The 17,877-nt window shown below is 43.4% G+C and overlaps 1 protein-coding gene across 4 annotated transcripts in view; it reads right to left on the bottom strand.

Annotated features, from left to right (window-relative positions):
* The window catches only part of PANK2 (pantothenate kinase 2), a 31,167-nt gene extending 23,167 nt beyond the window's left edge, over positions 1-8,000 (bottom strand). Inside the window, exon 1 of one of the 4 annotated variants that reach the window (XM_075563956.1) lies at positions 7,983-8,000. Coding sequence is in view for 2 of the 4 variants with exons in the window: in XM_075563954.1 (XP_075420069.1) it covers positions 7,167-7,416 (250 nt within the window). In the remaining 2 variants the exon portion in view is untranslated. Of the gene's footprint in view, positions 1-7,166; positions 7,525-7,982 lie in introns of those variants that run through there. The other 3 variants (XM_075563954.1, XM_075563952.1, XM_075563955.1) reach the window with 3 other exon arrangements.
* Positions 8,001-17,877: the final 9,877 nt, after the last annotated feature.

Below are 17,877 nucleotides of genomic sequence, written 5' to 3'. Positions count from 1 at the left end.
TTTTTTTCCAAAGGAAGTTCCATGTTTATAAATGTGCTCAATTTTCCAACATTTTGAATTGCATATGTAGACCCCGTGTGGTTAAGACACTGCAAACCCAACTGCTTGTTCTAGGCAGCAACATCCTGACCTCACATTACAGCAATTAGTCTTATTCAGGGACTAGATGCTTACATAACACTACACTTCTTAACAGCAGAGTCCAGTTAAGTGCTATATTTGAGAAATCTGAACACAAAGCCTAACAGACTACTGAAAAAAACTGCAAGATGTCTTTCACTTTCAGAAAACAATCTTTGAACAATTTTTTAGAAAAGGAGTTTGCATATCCTAATTGTTACCGCAAAATATGCATATATGTATGTATACATATACATATGTATGTCTCACTGATACAAATCAAGAAAAGGCAGTGCCTGAAGATAAGGGTATAAACTTGACAAATGCTCATAATAAGTTGCAAACTTAAGTCCAGGGCTTTTTGAGGAAAACCAAACCTGCCAACTATAACTAATGACGACTCCATGTGTATCAGAGCTGAATTAAGGGCCAACGTTTTCTTTTCTTTTTAAAAAAAAATACAGCCACAAAGGTGGGCAGATGGGGGAAGGAGGGGGGTAAAGAGATGATTCCAAGGGCTCAAGTAGAAAATGTTTTGAAAATGATGATGGCAACAAATGTACAAATGTGATTGACCAAATGTATGTATGTATGTATGTATGTATTGTGATAAGAGCTGTATGAGCCCCCAATAAATTGATTTTAAAGTGATGACAACATATGTACAAATGTGCTTGCTAAAATTGATGTATGGATTGTTATAAGAGTGGTTAAGAGCCCCCAATAAAATCTTGATAAAAATAAATAAGAACTAAGAATAGAACATTAATACACACAGAGCAAAACACACACCAACACAATAGCTGCTACAAGTACAAGTCAGTGACATTGATTACATCCTTAAAGTTGTATAATTATTTCATCCTTCTTTTCTGGACTGGAAGGATACCTGGTAGAGTAGTGGGTTATGCTTTGAGCCAACCGCAAGGTCAGTGGTACAAACCTACCAGACAAACGACAAGGCAGTGTCTGCTCCAGTAAAGATTTATAGTCTCAGACACCAAAGAGGCAGTTCTACCTGTTCTATAGGGCTGCTCTTGAGTCAAAATTGGCTCAAAGGCAGTGGATTTAGTTGGTGAGTTTTTATGAAATGACAAGAGGCCCCAAATAGCAAAAGCAAAAAAAAAGTAAAAGCAATTTTGAAAGAAAATAAAGTAAGATGACGCACGCTTCCCAATGTTCAGCCACATTACATAGTCACATCAAACAGCCTGGTACTGGTCTATACAATAAGGGTATATATATAGAGGCCAACAAAATCAGAGTCCAGAAACAAAACCACACTTCTGTGGGCAACTGATTTGGGGCCAAGGTACAAAGTTAATTCAATGGAGAAAGAGGAATCTCTTCAATAAATGGTGCTGGAAAAGTTGGATTTCTACATGCCAAAATATGAAACAGGATCCATGAGCTTACGTCAGACAAAAACAAATTCAAAATGGATGAAGCACCTTCATGTGCAAAGCAAAGCGATAACATTTTTAGAAAGAAAATTAGGGGCAGCACTTGTGGCAGAGCTTTTAACAATAGGTTAGGGTCATCTAATACAATAACAAACATACAAAAAGAAAATGACAAAATGGCCCCTCAGAAAAATTAAGAACTTGTTCATCAAAAGGCTACCAAACAAGACAAGCAATCTCCTAGGAGATTATCTTCAGAAATTACGTATCTGACAAAAATCTAATAGCCAAAATATGATCTAAAGACTTAAACATTTCACCAAGGAACATTAAAATGGCCACCAAACCTACAAAAAGCTGCTTGGCTTCATTAACCTTTAGAGATGCAAACCACTACCACATTGAGATACTGCTTCCTGCTCTTCTGGTGACTATTGGTTAAGCACTGAGCTGCTACCAGCAGGGATGATGAGTCAAACCCACCAACCACTCCACAAACAAAAGACTGTCTGCTCAAGTAACGACTTACAGTCTCCCCATCACCTCACCCCAACCCCAGAAATGATTCCTGTTGACCTTCAGAGGTTTCAGGTTCTGAAGCCTGTGACCTGGGGTCCTCTGCCAACCCTGGTCCCAGGTAAACATGAAGCCTCCAGCTCTAGCAGTAGGTGGATCAAACCAAGTTAGGAGGAAGATCCCACAGCAGCACAAAACAAGTGAGATCAAATGTCTTGGTCATACCTCTTTATAGTTTAGTTCTGCAGGAAGGAAATACTTGAAAATTACTGACCATAAAACCCTAGCACAAAATTAAAACACTTACTGTCAAGCAGAGGAAATCTAAGGGGCAGTTTCTACTCTGCCCTATAGGGTTTCTATGAGTCAAATCCACTCAATAGCATGACTTTCTGGGGATCCAGTAGTAAAACTACTGTTGGTTTGAACCCACTGGTCACTCAGTGGAAGAAAGATGCCAACAGTCAGCTTCCAAGATTATTCCTTGGAATTAAAAATCCTCTGAGGAAGTTCCACTCTATCCTACAGGGTCATTATGAGTCAGAAATGATTTGTTAGCAATGAGTTAATATGCCTAAGATTAAAAAAAAAAAAAAAGACCTGAAAATAACAAAGGTTAAAGAGACTGTGGGGAAATAGAACCTTTATCCAATACTGGTAGGCATTCAAATGGTACAGTGAAAAATTCAAAAGAACTATCATATGACCCAGCAATTCCATTCCTAGTTATACACCCAAAACTCTTGGAAACAGATACTCTAAACAGACACTTGTACACAGATGTTTACCATTGATGAGAGCCAGAAACTGGAACGCTAAATGGGCATCATCAGGTAACTGAGTAGAGAAAATGTGGCACATACATGTAAAGAACGACTGAGCCAGTCAGACTCAGGAAGTCTTGATGTGTGCTGCCATGTGGACAGTGAAGGCATGATGATGAGTGAAACAGGTCAAAGACTGCATGACCTCACTTAAATAAAAGGACAACAAAGTCAAAGGCATAGAGAACCAAGTTCATGAGTGCTTACAAGGGGCAGGGAGGATTAAGGGTAGGGTTGCAGAGCAAACTACTGTTAAATGCTGTCATTAAGTTGGACACCTATAAAAAGCTAAACTGGCAACGTTTGTATAATGGTGCTACTTACAACAATGATAAATGGGGATAAAAGGAGTAGCTGCTGAGGCTCTGCTTCTGTACAACAAGCACTTCATGGGATCTGGTCTCTTGGAAGCTTAGGGTCAAGTTTTCAATGAGAACTCCAGTCACTGGTCCACTAATCTAGTACCTCTGGTCTACCTCTAAATTTGAAGTTTAGTGCTTGGGGTTTTAAAAGCAAGTGGTTAATCAAGAAGCAATTGGTATCTACTTACACTTCAAGCCTTTAAGACCCCAGATGCTGTATCTTTTGATAGGCAGGCACCATTTGCTTTCTTCACCACATTAGTTAATGCACCCACTTGTCTTCAGCAATCATGTCGGGATAGTGAGCATCATGGAATGCAAGTTTAATAGAACAAAGTGCTCTTGCATTGAGGGAGTACTTGAGTGGAGACCCAGTCTACCTGCTACCTTAATACTAAACCTATAAATATATGCACATATAGCTATTTCCCCATTGTGATATGTAAATATATTTACATACGTACATGCCTGTATTTTAGACCTCTATAAATGCCCTTTGCTTCCTAGTTTCCTCTATTTCCTTTTACTTTCTTGTCCCACTTTCATGCTCAGCCTTCACTTGGGTTTCAGTAATTCTCAGTTACAATGCCCTTGAACAAGCCCCACCAGGCCTCTTACACCCTCCTCGCCACTGATTTTGGATCACTTGTTCCCTTGTCCCTGGGTTTAAATACCATTCTTTTCATGCCTAAAAAAGTCCTCTCCCTACAGTATGCAATGTTATCTTGTTCCTTCTATCTCCTTTTTAATGTTTAAGCAAAACATTTTTAGTAACATACATCTTTTTGCTTGCAATTTCCCTAAATAAATATAAGGCAGGCCACCAACGCAGAACCACCATCTTATCCAACTGCATGATTCACACATACAGCCCACTGAGGCCCCTAAAATAACACACTGTACTGTTTTACCATGCTGCATAATTGGACTATTTTTAGATCCTGATTAATGCTTTACATTTATTATATCCGTGAGAAGCCATGCTTACTTTGGTTTCACTGAAATGTGACAAAACAATGGGATTTTTTAAAAACATCCTCTTCCATTCTCAATAGGTTACAAAGCAATATATGGAATACCCCTCGGCCCCTCCCCCATCCCAAGTACAGCTCCTAAGGGGTAAAAAAAAAACCAAACCAGTTGAGTAGACTCCCAACTCTTGGTGGCCCTGTGTGTGCTGAATAAGAAGGGTGCTCCCTAGGGGGTTCATGGCTACCTTCAGATCAATCAGGACATTTCTTCCAAAGCACCCCTGGGCAGGCTCCAATCCCTACCTTTTAGTTAGTAGCCAAGAACTTACAGATGCCAACCAGAGACTTCCCCAGTGAGCAGCCACCCTATTTTGATTTAAAATGATTGGAAAAAAAGGAGAGGGGACATGAAGTCTGCACCAGCAGCAAAGTCTCACGGGGCTCCAGCATCAGTTCCTATTTTGCCAATACCGATGCTCCCCCACCCCAAAAAAAAAGTAAAACAGCTATTTCCTTAACTCAAACGTTTATACAATATGCAACATGGCATGACACCAAGAAGCACTCAGAAAATGGTACTACCAAATCTTCAATCAATCTTGCATTATATATTTTTCAGTCCTATGGATCATAGCCTATCTAAAGCTTCTGATGAACATCTTACGCATTCACTGGCCTAGCCTCATCCCTGATGATTCTGATGCAGTTAAGTGGGAAGACAAGGTTGGAAACTACATTTCCCCAGAGTGGGGGGGGGGGGTGGTGATGGGGTGTCAGAGAGGCGGGTGACAGAAAAGGGCTAAAACCAGGACCCTACAAGAATTCTGAAATTAGCTGGAATAATTAGTAGTGTATTAAGATTTTTCTAACCCCAAAAGAAAAGTGCACCTCTCACGCCCAATCCTCTGAACAACACCCAGAAAAATTTTATTAGACTTTATTGGTTCTCTCAAACTTAGGCTCAAAGAAGTCAGCAGCTCAGCTCTCAACAAGCTGCCTCCCTAATATGAGGGGAGGACCATTTCACTTATATCATTAGCAGGTCTCATTATCTGACAAATGGCTTTTCATGATTTATCAATCAGAGAACAATGAAGGGAATACACGAAACAAAAATGTCTAATTAATTCCTTTAAAAAAGATTCCAAAACCATCTTAACATATAATCTTACCCTGTGTTCTTCACAGTGATCTTTGAGTTACCTATATGGTACTTTTCAGACTCATAGGATGAATTGTTTGCAATTTAACTTCCTGGTTCATTGTTATGCTCAAAATTTGGAAGGACTTTCCACACTAGCTAGAAATCTGTACCTCAAGTAATAGTCTTAAACACAAAAGGCCTTGCTGGTGCTTGGTCTTAAGCACAGTGAAGAAATAGCTAAACAATAAGGTTAAGCACAGTGGTTAAATAAGCACAGTGGTTAAGAGCAGCTTCTGAAGGTAGACTTTCACTTTTTCCCCCATTATGTAGGAGACCAAACATCCCCAGGCTGCAACAGAACAAGGCAGACAGAAAGAGCAGGAAGAATACAGCATTTAGCTGCCCAGTAGTCTGAATCTTGAGATGACTTTACATTTCAATTCCACCACTTAGTAGCCACTTGCCACTGGGCAAATGGTGCCCAAGTTTTCCTATTGGTAAGGTAGGATAAAATCTCAAAATTGTGAGGGCTAACGAGTTATCAGAGATTTAAAGAATTGATACTTATATAAACACCCAAAGTAAAGTACCTATGAAAATCTTTGTGAACGTGGGCCACAAATAAGGCATTATACGGCAGTGGTTCTGACCTGCCAAATATGAGGAATTCACCCATCTCTGATATTATTCTAAAGGGCAAAACCATTAAAGAAATATCTGTACCACTTAAAAATCAGATGTATTCCAACAAAATAAAACCAGGTGACTCAAAAAAAGAAATCACGGGTTGAGTGGAATTTTCCCCAATCTTTTAAGATGAGAAAAGACAATAAAAAACTCCCAAATCTTTCACAGCAAAAGTTACATTTACGTCTCCAAATCCTATAAAAGAAACAGGGTCAGAATAAAGACCTGACACCGTTATTTAATGCAAATGATTGATTCCATGCACCAGAAACTTGAAACAGACATACAAACTTTTTAACAAGTTGAAACAGATTTAAGTGTCACTATATTGTAAAGTCTACACTTGGCTTTCAAGACAGATAATACTTTCAACAGGAACAATGGCTGCCAAAAAGAGATTTGAATTAAATGGGGGGAGAGAATCGTGGGCTAGATGGCCAAGTGTCACAAGAAATCCGACAGCAAACGGATAAAAAGGATTCTGGGAAGAGTGTGCACAACACCCCAAGCGGGATGCAAGAGGCTTCTTCCTTCCAAAGGAAAAGCCTCAATACCCGGAAAGCTACAGTAGTCCTGGATGGAAAACATCTGGAAAGAGATGGAAGTAAAATAAAGGATGAGAGATGACCCAAATTCTCAGAAGAGGAAAAAGGGTGAAAGCTTTTAGAAGCGAGCACGCGCGGAATCCAGTTTGGGGCCTGGTGCAACTCAAGGGGCAATTACATATTTCCCAGGAAGCCCGAAATCTTCAGGAAACCCACAACAGGCGGGCTTTGGGGATTCAAAGGTGGAAGAAGGGTCGGGGGGGAGGGGAAGCGAGTCAAAAGAAACCCTCCCAAGGATGAAATCACGTGACTCGGGGAGCGCAAGCCCGAGGAGTTAAGAAAGGGGGGAGGGTCCAGGAGAGGGGCCCTCCACGCCGACAAACGGGAAGCGCTGGCCAATAGGAGCGAGAACTGGGCGGAGGAAGCGGGCAAGGAACCCCAGCCTCCACATTTGGGGGGGCGGGGGCCGCGGCCTCCAGCAGGGCGTCCGGCCCACGCACCGACTTGGGACCACCGTGCGGGGGCAGTGTTCCGGCGCGAGCGCGCGGGAAAAAACGGCGGCCGAGCCTCGAGGGCGCCCCGTGGGGCACTTACGCGGCCGGTTCTTCCTTAGGCTTTCGACGCGCTGCCGGGAAACCGAGGTGGGGCCACTGTAGGAGCCAAGCCGGTCGCGCCTCACGCCCTCCGCCGAGGCCCCCTCCGAGGGCCCGGACGCGCTGCTCGCCCGGCGCCCCAGCGGCTCCCGCCGCCGTTCTTCGGGGCCCCCGGGTGCTGGCTCCCCAGCAGACGAGGCGGAGGCCCTGCCGTGGCGCTCCATGGGCGCACGGAGCCGGCCCGCTCCCATCCGCAGCAGCCTCTGCTGCCGCCCGAGCCAGCCCCCCAGCGCCGAGCTCCTCGCCGCCTCCTCCGCGGTAGCCCAGCCGGAGCAGAGGCACACCCTCCGTCGGCCGCCTCTTCCGTTGCGCCAACGTGCTTCAGGCCAATCAGAGGAGAGCGGGGGCGGGCTGACGAACACACGTCCAATCGAGTCGGTGACTCGAGGCCGAGCGACCGTGCCGCCGTCCAATGGGAAGCTCCCACGGCTGGACTAGAGGACGGGGAGGGGAGCCGAGCTCGGGGGAGAAGAGGGGTGGTGTTACTGAGGGGAGAGTGATGGCGGCACCGCCCAATGGACACGTGGGTGGAGGGGCCCGCGCCCCCTCCCTTTCGCCCAGGCCGGTGGACTGGTTGGCGCCCCAGGACCCAAGAACTCTCCCGGGACGCCGCCGCGCGCCCCCACGTCCCTCCCCCCCCCCCGCCTGCTCGAGCCAGGCCTCTCCCGGCCCGCTCCCTCCTCCAGCCCAGAGGGGCCCTGCAGCCTATGGCCGCCAGACGTTGGCAAACGGACGGGCTTGAACAACCGCAGCTGACCTTAGTCTTTGTCCCTCGGCCTGGGTCTGTAGCGGCCGGATAGGCTGTAGGGCCCTCGGCGATAACACCCTTCTCCCTCCGCGGCACCACCGCCGGCGTGTTTGGGCTAAGTATGTCCCCCACCCCCCATACCACCTGCGTGCGTTGGAGATTTAAATGTTCCTGGTACCAGAAGGAATGAAAGGACTGGGGTTGGTCTCCATAGCAACTGGAAGAAAGGTGGGTTAGAAATTCTTCGCCCCCCTCCTTTGGTGAAGGAGGAGGCATGGAAGCCCGGGCAGCAGCGCTGGCTTCCTGCAAGCGGAGTCCAGACCCCCCTCTCACTGTGGTGCACCCAGCCACGTAGGATTTGTTTGCAGTCGTGGCCTTGGAGCGTGGGGTTTTATGTTGAAACATCCTGCTTCCTTCTCTTTGGGAGAGAGGAAATGGATACCTCCCGCCCTACAAAAAGCCGACCACTAAAAAGCTATTGTTACAAAAATCCCTTCTCAACCAGACTACCCAAACCCGGAACGAATCACAGTGCTGGACATTACATATCTTTCTACTTCTTCCTCTTCCCTCCCACAAAATGTCTGTGACCTGAGACACTTTCCATCCTTGTCTGTGAGCTCAGATAAGACATTCTAAAGAACCAAAGAATCCTTTTCACCCCTTGGCTGCCAAGATGAACTCCAACATCAAAACAACATCTGAAATAGGTGGAAAGTTTTTATAGTTTTCAGGGTCTCTGTACACCTCACTTCATTCTCACAGCAAGATGAACTCAAAATTTCAGCTACTCTGTCTTGTGATAGTCAAAAGAAGATATAGACTAAATGAAATTTCAGTGAACCACAGCAAGGACATGTCATCTCCAGTATCCATACATACATGTGTTCACTAGGCGTAAAAAATTGTTGCCATTAAAGCTCATCTAAAAGAAATGATTATGCATATGCTAGTGGCAACTAAGCAAGATATTAATAAACCTGAAAAATACAGATTGAGCAAAGGAACATATACTGTACGATTCCACTTACACCAAATTCAGAATTGATAGTGTTTGAAGTCAAGGGAAAGAGAAAAAGAAGCGATGAGAAAGGGTACTAGGTAGATGGCCAGAAATTTTGTAATGGTCTGTTTCTTTGTTTCGAGTATGATCCCGTGTTTGTGTTCACTTTATGATACTTCATCAAGGCAGCCACTTTCGTGTGCACTTCGTGTGTTAAACTTGAAAATATTTACTAAAAAAGATGCACCTGCAGAGTTATACTACATTATTATTACATAGGTCAGCCTTGTTCAGTGTAAAGAGTCTTGCACACAAGAATGTGAATACCAGGTGGGAGAGAATCATTGGAGGCCATCTTCGAGACTGGCTACTACCTTTATCCCTTCACTTTCTAAGAGGTGACAAACCCTCTCTGAGTTTCTACTGAGTCTTCTTAGAACCTAAAGTAAAGCATCAGTAGGGAATAAAAATTAAGTTATAATCACAAAAGTTCCAAGCTACAGAGTTGGAAGCCCAAGTTCTTGTGCCTTTCACTGAGCTCCATTGGTGCCAGGGAACATGATGGGTGTAGATTAGGGGCCTTACAAGTCAAGACCTGTTTTCCTAAAGGTGCAATTGTGAGGATATACAAACTTTGCTTTCTACTTCTCCCCAAGGCCAAGGATGTGTGAAGAACATGAAGATCTTAAGCCATACCCTCATCCAAGGCCTGACCTCTGACTTGGGGTCCCATGGAGAGGGGTAAAAATGTATGTCTTATGTACATATACCTACAGTATAGCTAGCGTATGGCGTTCTAATGCCCTCACCAGCGCTCATAGGCAAAGTGAAAGCATTGTCTGCATTGACAAGTACATCTCGTCTCAGGAGAGCAGAGAAAGAAAATTCAAGATGAAATACAATGGGAGTAGAACACTGAGGGGGTGACAACGGTCAGCTTGAATCAAAATGCATATGCATTGTTGAATATAAAACTGATGATTTTCTCTGTAAACCTGCACCTGATTCACAATAAAGTCAATTTTAAAAAAGTAGAATATACCTTGATGTGGATCGAGCAAAGCTTAGGGGATTTTCATTTGCTGATAGACACAGCTGCAAACATCCATTAATGTGAGATGGATTGACATAGTGGCTGCACCTATGGACTCAAACATAACAATTGTGAGGATGGTAATATTCAAGGACACTGAAGATTATACTAGCAGCCAATGGATGTCATTTATTGTCTTTTCCTCCTTTTTTTTAATCAAAAGTAGATACGTATGTTGAAGTGAAATTACTTGCTTCAGCTCTTCTATCCAGAATCTAACTCCCACACAGTAATGGGTAGGAATATACCTGTTATGCTCTCTCAGGGATTGATCAGTGTTGCCATTTCACTGGGTATAAAAGTCAACCATTTCAAGCAGGAACAGAGGAATAACACCATTTTTTGGGGGGGGGGGGCGCCATTAATGAAGCAGGTGGAATATCCCTGCCTGCAGTGTTGGAGAGAGCAGAGGCACCAAGATCATGAGACAGGACAGAACAGAGGTACTGCACTGAGTCCATGACACAGTGGGCAGAGGCCAAGGGACCACATGGCTGAGAGGCTGAGAACCAGAGAGCCATGTACTGCCAGCATGACTGAGAAAGGGCCAGCTCTGGACAAAAAAACTATGTCCTTAATGATTTTGTTATCTTGATTTATAGTCTAACATCCCATAATCATGGAAAACAAATACATCTGATGGATTTAAGACAAGATATGATTCCTTCCCCAATATTGAAAAGGTTGAAAATGTCTTTTCAAGTTCCAGGCCTATTTTAACTAAGTACCTCTGATTTGGGTACTGTTAATTTCTAGATAACCATTAGTTTGGTCCCTTTAATAGTACTCAGATAAGCAATCTGTGCCCCAGATAAGTTCAGGAAATAGGTAAAATTAGATGAAACATCTCCAAGTTTCAATATACTGAAAGTCAATTATAACTCTCCAAGAGGAGGTGGGGTTATGTAGCAGTCTTCCACACGTATTTGACCTTGGAGCCCTGTTTTCACAGAACGTCTCCCTCAGAACACACTTCAAGAAATTCATCTCCGGGTATAAAAATCACAGGCAACTGCTGTTACAGACCATGAAGACCTGCTTCTCTACATGTTGAAAGCTTGATGACTAACATCATCGTCCTTTTCGCTCCCAAATGTACCTTTGCAAAAGCATCCATGTGCCTAAAACCAGTTTGTCCTCATTTCCCTGAACAGCCCACTTTCTGTGGTTCATTTAATGGTGCGTCATTTCTGTTGCCCAAGTAACTTGATTCTTGCCTCTTTATTGCCCTCTAGCCCCAAGCTGAGCACTATTCAATAGAAACACAATGCAATCCACATCTCATTTTAAATGTTCTAGTAGCCATATTCTACCAGAAAAAAAGAAGAAACCGGTGAAACCAATTTTAATAAGATGTTCAAAATAATACTTCTACAGGTGACACTTCACATTTCAAGTGTTCGATAGCCACATGTCTGGAGGCTGTCATGTTGAACAAACAAATTCTACTCAGTCTTTCATTTCAGTTCCCTCCCAAATGGTTGTTCTGCTCAGGTCATCTTCCCAAAGCATTCTACTCAGGCCTCTCATGTTTACAAGTGTTTGATGACTTCCTTGCCTACAGAATAAAGTCCACACAGTAACATTGGAGGAGCTCTGCTCTTCAGCCTCTTGCCACTGTTCCTCATGACTTCCCATCTTGCTTACATAATATGTCCTGGGAGGAGGTGGGGCCTCATAGTTCTCCAAAATAAGTTTTGCTCCTACTCGCTCTGATTCTTGGCTCTTTCTTGGCCTCTATAGGAATATCCTTTCCTCCATATTTCTTCAAGTCACAATCTAACCCATCTTCCATGTTGTTATATTTGATTGAGTCCATTCTAACGGTTTTCTTGGCGGTGATTTATATGACATCAAATTGCCAGGCTTGCAGAGCCACTGGCTGATTTGAACCACCAACCTTACAGTTAACAGCTGAACACTTAACCATTGCACCACTACTGCACACTGGGGTTCTTTAACCCAAAAGATACTTCCTTCATAAAGTCTTCATTTGCCACATCAGATCTGTTATGTAACTCTCAATGAACTTTCTCATGTACTTCCTCTTCTATTTTTTTAACTTTTATTTATTTATTTTGATGACATTTAAATATTGGAATTGATAAATGAAAAAGGTGTCCTCTTCTGGACCTCTGGGTGGTCTTGAACCTTCCATATTTCAATTAGCAGCTGAGCACATCAACCCTTTGTAAGACAATGTGATGCTTTACATATTAAGTTTTGCCTCTTGATCTTGATGGGACTTGGCATCCTCAGCCTTGTTTGGTGGTCCAGGTGGAGATGGGAGACCTAAGGGCAGGAGAGAGGAAGAGGAGAAGGAGAACAAAGGGAAAGGGAACAGGGGAGTGAGGACTGGAAGAGCCCAGACTACTTCCCCTTTTAAAGGAACTCTGAAGGCTTGGTGGATTATGCCTCAGGCTGTTAACCACAAGGTCAGCAGTTCAAACCCACCAGCCAATCCTAGGGAGAAAATGAGGTTTCCTCTTCCTATAAAGAGTTACAGAGGGGGAACCGATTACAAGGATCTATATATAACCCCCTCCCTGGGGGATGAACAACAGAAAAGTGGGTGAAGGGAGAAGTCAGACAGTATAAGACATAACAAAATAATAATTTATAAATTATCAACGGTTCATGGGGTGGGGCAGGGAGGGAGGGGCAAAAATGAGGAGCTGATACCAAGGACTCAAGTGGAGAGCAAATGTTTTGAGATTGAAGAGGGCAACAAATGTACAAATGTGCTTGACACGATGGATGGATGGATGGATGGATGGATGAATGGATTGTGATAAGAGTTGTATGAGCCCCCAATAAAATCATTTTTTTAAATGAAGGAAGAAAAAAAGTTACATTCTCAAATAACAATTAGTTCAATGAAGAAGAAAACATTCTAGAATTGATTGTGGTTGTAACTGTTCAACTCTTCTTGATATGATTGACTTATTTAATTGTATGATATGTGGGTGAAGTGCCAATAAAACTATTACATTAAAAAAAAGTCTTACAGCCTCAGAAACCCACAGAAACCATTCTACCCTGTTCTGTAGGGTGCTGGATCAACTCAATAGCAGTGAGGTGTTTTGTTTTGTTTTTTAGTTTCCTCAGTTTAAAATCCTTAATGTACATGTTTTATAATCCCAAAAATATTATGAGAGCTATTCAAACAAAATCCTGGTCCTTCCTATCCCCCACAGCGCCTTCCAAAGAGTAAGCACACACAGGTAATGTGTTGATGAATGAATATCGTGACAATCACAACTTTCTCAAAAAAAGCCTCACTGCTGCTGAGTCAATTCAATCTCATCATGACCCTACAACAATTTCTAAACTCAAAAAAGTCACTTATGAAGCCAATTCTGACTCATAATAACACTATAGGGCAAGGTAGAATTGCCCCTCTCTGTGTGTTTCCAAGACTAACCTTTTAGGGGCGTAGAAAGTCTCATCTTTCTCCTACAGAGCTGCTGGTATTTTTGAACTGCAGACCTTGTGGTTAGCTGCTCAACATTCAATCCACTATGCCACCAGAGTTCCATTTAGCAACTTTGGGATCTTTTAAATACCCTCAGTTTGTAGTTCCTAGCCCAAAACAATTCCCTCCACCCTTAGACAGCTATCTATGTATTTATAGATTAAGCCCTAACAGCCATGTTTGTAATTCATAACCCCATTGAAATGAAGACTCAACACTCAAAGGACGATGCCACATCTCCACTGTGGACACAGCATCAGAGAAAATCCATCTAAAGAGAGAATAAAGAATGAATAAATGCTAGTATTCCCTCAATGCAAGAATACTTTGCTCTATTAAATTGGCATTCTGTGATGCTTGCCTTCCGGACACAATTGCTTAAGACAAATGGGTGCTTAAGCAAATGTGGTGAAGAAAAGCGATGGTGCCCAGCTATCAAAAGATATACCATCTGGAGTCTTAAAGGCTTGAAGGTAAACAAGCAGCCATTGAGGTAGTTAGTTTATTGTGCCAACCTGACCGAGAAACACATGTGAGGTTACTTGAAGGGCAGAGAGATAAATGCCTCAGTGATCCTTGCCTTTCTAGTTCTCGGGTCTCTTGTTTTCTGATGGTCGGACCAGGGTGCAGCTGCCTTAGGCAATTCCCTGCTTCAGCTGGCAAGGATCACTTCCTGCAAGATATCCCTGAGGAGAAGTCGCATGGACCTACCCTGATGCAGCCCTGGTTGCTGAAGTAGCCTTGTGGAGGCCCCTGCCCATGCTGAGATGCTTACACATTCACTGGCTTGGCTTTCCTCCTGCAGTTGGCATCATTGTGTCTGTTTTGTGAGATGGAGGAGGACTTTGTGGATTGGTGTTGGACATATGGGTTAATATTGGACTTGTGGGCTTGGTAAGTACTGGGTTGGGCTGTTTTCTTGATGTGCACTTAACCTTTATATAAAACTCTTATACATGAGTTTCTGTGGATTTGTTTCTCTAAAGTACCCAGACAAACACAACCATCTAGCTCAGAAGCAACAAAGCCAGGCATCAAAAAACAAAAAATCATATCATTGTGTGCTCACCTCCATGATATGATCGCTGGAGACAAATGGGTGCATAAGCAAATGTGGCGAAGAAGTTAATGGTTCCAAGCTATCAAAAGATATAGCATCTGGGGTCTTAAAGACTTGAAGGTAAACAAGCAGCCATCTAGCTAAGAAGAAACAAAGCCCACATGGAAGAAGTACATCAGCCTGTGTGATCATGAGGTGTCTTAGGGGTCAGGTATCAGACATCATCAGAACAAAAAATCATATCATTGTGAATGAGGGGGGGAGTACAGAGTGGAGACCCAAAGCCCATTCATAGGCCACTGGACATCCCCTTACAGAAGGGTCTTGAGAAGGAGATGAGGCCCACCCCCCCACTATCATGATCCCAACTTTACCTTACAAATCTGGCTAGACCAGAGGGTGTACACTGGTACAGAACTGGAACTGGAAACGCAGGCAATCCAGGGCGGATGATCCCTTCAAGATCAGTGGTGAGAGTGGCGATACTGAGAGGGTGGAGGGAGGGTGGGTTGGAAAGGAAGAACTGATTACAAGGATCTACATATAACCTCCTCCCTGGGGGATGGACAATAGAAAAGTGGGTGAAGGGAGATGTTGGACAGGGCAAGATATGACATAATAATATGTATAAATTATCAAGGTTTCATAAGGGAGGAGGGAGTGGGGAGGGAGGGGAAAATGAGGACCTGATGCCAGGGGCTTAGGTGGAGAGCAAATGTTTTGAGAATGATGAGGGCAATGTATGTACAAATGTGCTTTACACAATTGATGTATGTATGGATTGTGATAAGAGTTGTATGAGCCCCTAATAAAACAACAACAAAAAGAAGCAACAAAGCCCACATGGAAGAAGCACACCAGCCTGTGTGATCACAAGATACTAAAGGAATCAGCTATCAGGTATCAAAGAACAAAAATTCAAATCATTGTGAATGAGAGGAAGTGCAGATTGGGGACCCAAGACCCATCTGCAGGCAACTGGACATCCCTTTACAGAAGGGTCACTGGGAGGAGATGAGCCAGTCAGGGTGCAGTATAGCAATGATAAAACATACAACTTTCCTCTAGTTTTTAAATGCTTCCTCTCTTCCCTCCCCCCCCCCCCACTATCATGATCCCAATGCTACAAATCTGCCTAGACCAAAGGATGTACACTGGTACAGATAGGAACTGGAAGCACAGGGGGCCCAGGACAGATGATCCCTTTAGGATCAGTGCTGAGAGTGATGATACTGGGAGGGTGGAGGAAGGGTGGTGTAGAAAGGGTGAACCAATTACAAGGATCTAAATATAACCTCCTCCCAGTCATATTCAGCGAAAGAGAACGTTAATGAAAGCGTGAAGTTCGTGAACTTAGTGAAATATTTCCATTTCTCTCAAGTGCCCTAATACATTTGTAAATGGTTTATAAAGTATCGTCTAGCCGTCTTTGTATGAACAGACAAGGGTATTTAGTTCTCAGGCATTAAGGTCTGCAGGTTAATAGGATGCTCCTCAAATTCTGGACAGGTACCGTATTCTGTTACTTTAAGTAGGCCAAACATCCCATGTCAATCTTCCACACCTAATGATGATCACGGAAAAGGCAGTTTTCTTTGGCTCTTCCGTGCCTCACAGTCTTCGTAGCTGCTTTCTTCCTGGGGAACTACTTCCCTTCCGCCCAAGCCATTTTTCCTCACCCTTCACTTCTTTGGCCCTTTTCTTTCATCTCACGCATTAAAAACAAACTCGCTGCCATTGAGTTATGTGATTCCAACTCAAAGCAATCTGGCTTAAACAATTTCTCCCTTCGAGAATCTCCTCATTAACACCCTCTCTAAGTAGGAATAGTTTCCCCTTCCTACCTATCCCCCAACTTGCTCTTTTTTTTTTTAAACCATTTTATTAGGAGCTCTTACAGATATCATTACAAGCCAAAGTTCCATTGGATCAAGCATAATTGTACAATTGCTGCCATCATCATTTTCAATACATTTTCTTTCTTCTTGAACTCCTTGATATCAGCTCCTTTTATCCTCTCCTTCCCCCACCCTACCACCCCCCCTGAACCCTTAATATATCATATATATTTACTGTTGTTGTTTGCCATAACTTACACCATCCAATGTATCCATTTACCTAAAATTCTGATATTCGCTCCCCTTGATTGGGGTTCTACAGTCATCATTGCTACCTGCTCCCCTCTCACCTCCCTTCCTGTCCCCTCAGGGAGTCATTATTTCCATTACTGTTTCTGAGGGGCTGACTTGCTCTTTCTTAAGGGTCTTTCTAATCTATAAACTCGGAAGAAGGAAATGGCCATCCACTTCAGGAAATAAGCTGATGAAAACACAAGAGAATATTACCCTTTGGTAACAAGTGCTGGAAGATGAACCCCTGGATTGGAAAGCGACATAAAGCGCACACTGGCCGCACAACGAACTACCCAACCATCCTGTTGATCACCAAGAGGTGTGAGATCAGACAGCATTTTGTTCTGTTGTCCACAGGGCCCGCCCCATGAGTGGGAGTGACACCACCACAGCCAACCACCACCACGCCAGCTGCATTCTGAATCAACTTTATGGGGATATAATGTATTCTATATAATAAAGCTCATCTATTTTATGTATGCAGTTTGATACATTTTGACAAATATATACAACAGGGAGCCACCACAATAAAAACTTCCTAGCACCCCAAAAGGTTTCCTGCACCCACTCCTTCCCAGTCTTTCTCAAGCAACCACTGATGGGATTTACGGTATATCTCTGTCAGTTATATTTGTCATTTCCAGGGGTTCGGATCATGCAATCATTCTTATTTACTCTTCATAGTTAGTTCCCTTCAAGGGACCCAATATGCTTTTTCTTCTTCTTACTTCTGGCATGTCTCAGGAGAAAAACAGCGGGAATGTAAGAACCCTGAGAGAAGGAGCTATGACTATATTTGGACAGTCTCCACTGGCCCAGTAGACATAACAGTTGGCACATAGTGGGGGCTCAGATGTCAAAGCAGAACTAACTCCAGAGACGGTAATTGGATCAGGGCTGTAACTTGGCACCAGGCTATTCTAAGTTAGAAGTCACCTGATGCCAATCAACTTCTGCACAAGGACCAGCTTGATAGGAGCTGATTAGTGATCATGGAAGAATTCTTCAGAATAAGCAGGCATCTGAGACAGTAGTTCTCAGACCAGGCTACATATGGGAATCACAGGGGGAACTTTGAGAGTAAAACAAGAGAGACCCAGGCTACATCCCACACCAATTAAATCGGAATCTCTAGGGATTG

Source organism: Tenrec ecaudatus, chromosome 12 (genome assembly GCF_050624435.1).
Source record: "Tenrec ecaudatus isolate mTenEca1 chromosome 12, mTenEca1.hap1, whole genome shotgun sequence".
Classification (NCBI taxonomy): domain Eukaryota; kingdom Metazoa; phylum Chordata; class Mammalia; order Afrosoricida; family Tenrecidae; genus Tenrec; species Tenrec ecaudatus.
This window is presented reverse-complemented; position numbering and strand designations above follow the sequence as displayed.